The sequence below is a fragment of the Eupeodes corollae genome, chromosome 2 (assembly GCF_945859685.1).
Source record: "Eupeodes corollae chromosome 2, idEupCoro1.1, whole genome shotgun sequence".
In the NCBI taxonomy this organism is placed as follows: Eukaryota; Metazoa; Arthropoda; class Insecta; order Diptera; family Syrphidae; genus Eupeodes; species Eupeodes corollae.
Window position 1 is genome coordinate 105474436 of NC_079148.1, and position 5265 is coordinate 105479700.

At 36.4% G+C, this 5265-nt stretch overlaps 1 protein-coding gene across 1 annotated transcript in view; it reads right to left on the minus strand.

Annotated features, from left to right (window-relative positions):
- Nucleotides 1-1574, minus strand: part of LOC129944096 (ribosomal protein S6 kinase beta-1) — a 100681-nt gene extending 99107 nt beyond the window's left edge. Inside the window, exon 1 of the mRNA XM_056053284.1 lies at nt 272-1574. Within this exon, the coding sequence (XP_055909259.1) occupies nt 272-370 (99 nt within the window). The 5' untranslated portion in view covers nt 371-1574. The remainder of the gene's footprint in view (nt 1-271) is intronic.
- Nucleotides 1575-5265: the final 3691 nt, after the last annotated feature.

Sequence of the window (5265 nt, forward strand, 5' to 3'; positions counted from 1 at the left end):
CGTGTGAAAAATTATTATAAGGCCAACAACGAGAAACAACAACAAAAACAAGGCAAAACACGCGCATGCAGCAGTAGCAGCAGCAGCAACACTAACAGCACAAAAAGAACCGTTTTTATAGTTTTACTCATTGTTTACTCCAGTGCAGCTGCACGTGAATATATATATATGTATGTATATAAAAATATAAATTGCAAAATATATAACGGAAATGCACGTTAAATGAGCGAGAAGGCGTTATATTTTGTTGCATATGTGTACTTCTACTTACATCATCAAGTTCGATAATATCGTCATCCGAGTCTCGATGTTTTTCCTCCTCGTGCAATTCCAAATCGAAAACGTCACTCACATCACTAATTTCAGCCATTGCGATTCTGAATCTGAATTCCGTTTGCGATTATTATTATCAATGAATGAATCAATCAATTGCCACCAAACTAATTTCAATTAAAGTTATTGAGAGAATAAAATGCAATTCAATTAAATTGATGTGCGACTATCGCAATTTTGATTTCGAATTTAAGCCAAAAGAAAAATAAAACTGTGTATTTGTTATTGTCTTCTCCTGTTCTGGTTAACGTTAAACACGTTCTCGACGCGCGCGACACTACGACGACCACGACGACGACAACTACAGCCACCAAAAAACCAAGAACAATTGCTTTTGCTTTGCGGCGAAAGTGTGTAAATCGAAACAGAACGTCGTTTGCGAACAAGTAAGACAAGGACGACGGGATGTGTTTTCGATGACGAAAACTTGTTATCGTTGCACTCGCGAGTCGCGAACGATATTTTTGTTGTTTTTGGGTTTTCCTGTGTTTACACACACGAAACTCAAATTTACTGCCACAGTGCCACGCACACTGTCAAAGTTGAGACTTTTTTTTTGAACTTGTTAAAAAATATTTCTTCTTTTTTTTAACTTTTAGGCTGTTTTTTAATGAATTTATGAAGCAAAAATAATCACTTTAATCAATAATAGATCCCCAAATCTTAGAGATGTGCGTAGGCTGTGGGATGATAAGATTAATCCAAAAATATGTCACGCAATAGAACACCTCAGACCTCACCTCACTTCACTAATCACTCTTCACAAACGACCAAACGAACTTGATCTCGTTTTCGCGATAACGAGGATTCCAAAAATACAAAATTCTAAAGTTTTTCAATTGAATTTTCAGAATATTCTTTTGAATTTATGTGACAGCAGCACAAATTGAATTATTTTTTCACTTTTTCCTCTCAAACTTTTTCCCACTGAATTTGCTTTCAAAGCGAAAAATTCATCTTCACAAAACGCGAAACCAAAAAGGTAGACACTGGCCTTTTTTTCTACACGCTGCCTTGGCCCATTCCGTTTTAGTTTCTTTTCTTTGACTTTGTTGTTTTACATTTAATCTTTTTTTTACTTTGGTAGTTTTTGTTTTAAGTTATTAACTTGATTTCTTTAAAAAGAATTTGGTGTTTTTCTTTTATTTAGAAAAACAAAAATTGCGCGTGTTGATTAAAACAATTTGCGTTTTTCACGGATTTGTATTTGTTTTCTTCACGGAGAGAATGCTCAAATCGAACTAATCAAAAAAAACGAAGAATGAACGAAATGGTGAAGAAAATGGTCGATGGTGGAATATTGCTGTTTGTGTTTGGCCAAGGCCAAAGTCGAATGCTTTATATATCGGTCTCTTTCGAATGTAGTTAATATCGGGTGTGTGTTCAAAAAGTAGAGTTCGAATAATTGTACAGCATGTTGGTGATTTTTTAATTATGATGTTCTAATGGTATGCTTACATGTGGCTTAGTTTGGAAAATTGAAGAAATAAAAGTTGAATATTTAATTTGAAACGATTGCATTTTAATTCCGGTAAAAAGGGGGCATAAAATACAGAATTTATATTTTATCCACAGAGACAGAGGGCCAAATTAATGGATAATGGAAAATTAATGGTTTTTAGCTGTAAATTTGACATTTATCTGTTTAAGAGGAATTTGATTTACCTATATGAAAACTGGTTCACGGGCGCTTTTAAAGATAAGCGATCTGAAATAATCAAGGATTAAGGACATTTCACTGAAAATTAATTGAGAACAAAATTTTAGCAGTGAATTATAAATTATAAAATAAATTTAACTTTATAAATACAAGTGCAATATGTTCGACTCTTTTTTTTAAAGTTCGAATTTAACGTGGGGCCTTTCCAGGTGCGGCAACACCCCCCCCTGGTAAGACGGACGTCTCGTTCGGATTATCAATTACTAGCTGACCCACTTCGCGAACTTGGTGGCCGGGCGCGTGTAAACACCATCTTTTGTCTTAATATCAGTCGACCGTACTTGGCCATCAACGTGCTTGGTAAAGTTTTTACTTCTTTTTACACTGCTGAAGGTTTTGTCTCAACGAACCACTACGATCTCATAGTCAACGTAGGTAGGTACTCCTTTACCCAACGATTCCAGAAATGGAATCCGAAATAGGTAAATAGAACCAAGCAACGTTTCTTCAGACGTCTCCCCACGTCGACAAACATAGGCCCCAAGTAATCGACGGCGACATAAGAAACTGGATTCGTAAATGACTTGAGTCAATTTATGTTAAATAAATTTAAATTAGAAATGTTGACACACACATTAAACTAGGACAAATGGAGATTAAAAAATGTCACACGTAATAAAGTCTAGCCATTAATACTTGGGAGCCAGTTTATCTGTTACACATATCAAAGAACCCAATTAAAAGCAAATTCTTGATTTGTGGGCAATTAGTAGGTTCAGACAACTTTAAAGACTGTCCTTGCAGTCAACTGCATTTTTTTAAAGCAAAACGCTAGTTAATTTTTCATCCATAGTTTCAAACTTGGAATTTGTTATTGTTTTAAGAAAGTACCAATAACATTATCATGTATAAGAAAAACTCTAAAAAAAGGTTGCAAGTCCATTATAAGTTGTGTTTTGATTGTAAAGAAAAAGTTCTTCTCCGCTTTTCAATATGAAAAGGAACCCTTTTAGACCAAGCTTTAAAAAAGTGAACTAAATAAATAAATCACACAGTTATGAAGATGATCTTTCCGTTGAATGAAAAGACGTGAGATTAGCTGTCATTTTGACATAAATTGGGTTAAATTGGGCAGGTTCAGACGACTAGACGATTAGGCAGCCAACAAATTACCTTCCAATGGCAACTTTAATGGAAAGTCGATTGAAAAGTAAGCCAAGAAAAATCTAATGTCTGCTTCTATAAAAATGACAGCTGATGTATTTACTTTCAACTGAAAGCAGAACTTTATTACTTTATGATTTATTTATTTTCTGCACAACTTCATTTAATACTTTCTGTAAATGGGTTCCTTGTCAATTTGGAAATAAAATATTTGATAATTCTTTACAATAAAAACCCTGAGCATTGTTTTGTAGACAATAATGTTTTTGGGAGTTTTTTTTGTTTACTGTGAACTTAAAGTAGAGGTTTGTGAAGTAAAGTTCTGAATTTGGAATTATTACAGTTGACAAACTAACTAATTGTCTAGGCTCACTTTCCAGTTAACAAACTAACAAAGTTGGCTTAATTCGAAGGTAACGTTTTGGTAGCTGAATACTACAACCTTGCTTTACTTTCAAGTCCCTAACCCTTATGCGGTATTAACCTGCTGAAGGACTATTTGAATAAATAGGCACACGCACACATTTTTTTTCGGTCTACAAACTAATTATAAATTATTGAATTAGAATTACAGAATAAACAAAAACCAAGAAAACAGACGTTTGTGATTGAAAAAGTCCCTAACATTCCCCTATGATAATACCAAATCTTGCAGGGGAAACGGCACATAAACTTATAAGTAAATTCTTCTAACCTTCACTCAAAATCTTTTTAAGGCCAATAGAGTAAGTTACGCATTAGGTCTTCTTCATGTAGACTATTGAAAAAGAGGACAGGTTTGGTAAACATTTTTACAAAAGAATTGATCAGACATTTAAATATAATTTGAACGTACAAACTTCCTTAACTATGAAAAAGACAGGACTTAATTTTTTAATTCTAAAGACGAGTCAATAATTCAGGAGTTGCAAAAATCCGGACTTACAATCTACACAAACTAAGATCAAAGAAAATTCTTCTGATCTGCTTTCTGGGTTGGTATAATATATACTTACTTACTTAAGGTGGCGCAACCTGGGCGTCTCCAGTCAGCCCGGTCCCAAGCTAGCTGTCGCCAGTTTCGCACGCCAAGTTGGTTGCGTCGATCGCAATGTGGTCAATCTGGTTGACAGTTTATTGATCAGGAGATTTCCATGTCCCCTTGTGGATATTAAGATGTGTGAACTGCGAAATCGATCAGCCTGAATCCGTTGTCGGAGGTGGTGTCGTGCAGACTGTATCTCCCGATTGTGCCACCAGAAATGTCTTCTCTTCCTAGCTTGGCTTTAAAATTTCGTGATGCGTTTGCTCACACTGTTGAAACTCAAAACTTTTTGCCTGAGTTTAGTTGCAACAACAAATCTTCACCCAAATGGACGGTGTCTTTGTTCTTAGTAGCAGTCGAGTAGTATATGAACCCGGTCCGGTCCATCCCATCGCACTTCTTGAATGGCGGTATTACCTGCCTTGCAGTAGCTTAGGGCTTCCGCTAATTGTTCTGTTAAGGGACCTAACATTCCACGTACAGATCCGAAGTTCGGTTTCCTTATTTCGTTTGCTTGGGTTGTCAACAGTGAATCCGTCTGTATCCGAGGCTTGCTGGTGCTTCGCAACTAAGGTATTTTTTACGTGGCCAGGAAGTCATTCCGACGGCACAACCCCCAACCTGTAGGGCCAAATCCTTACTATAAAACCAATGGCGGGGAGCCCGATAAATCGCTCCTTACAGGCCTGGGCTTCAAATATGACGAAGAAGACCTATAAGATGTGCACTAAGTAGTTCAACCTTACTAGAACTGTAGACTCCACCGTTGATTCCATATCGAGAATTCATCCGCGTTTGCTGCCCCCAACAACTTTCCACTGGGGTTAGAACCCAATCTCCAGTTGAGGTACTACCCATCCGATCATCACCACGGGGAGGTGAGAGTAGGAGTTTATAGACAGAGGTGCGTTTTGAGAAAAACCTTTGGACGCTTGTGTCCTCTTGAATGCACATGTCTACCATTTGAACATCTGGCATAATATATTCCTGACTTAATAAACTCAAGGTTAAAAGTTGCAAGTGACTTGGCCAAATCCTATTAAACGTCACATTTCCAACAAAAAAGACTTAAACTGACAAATAA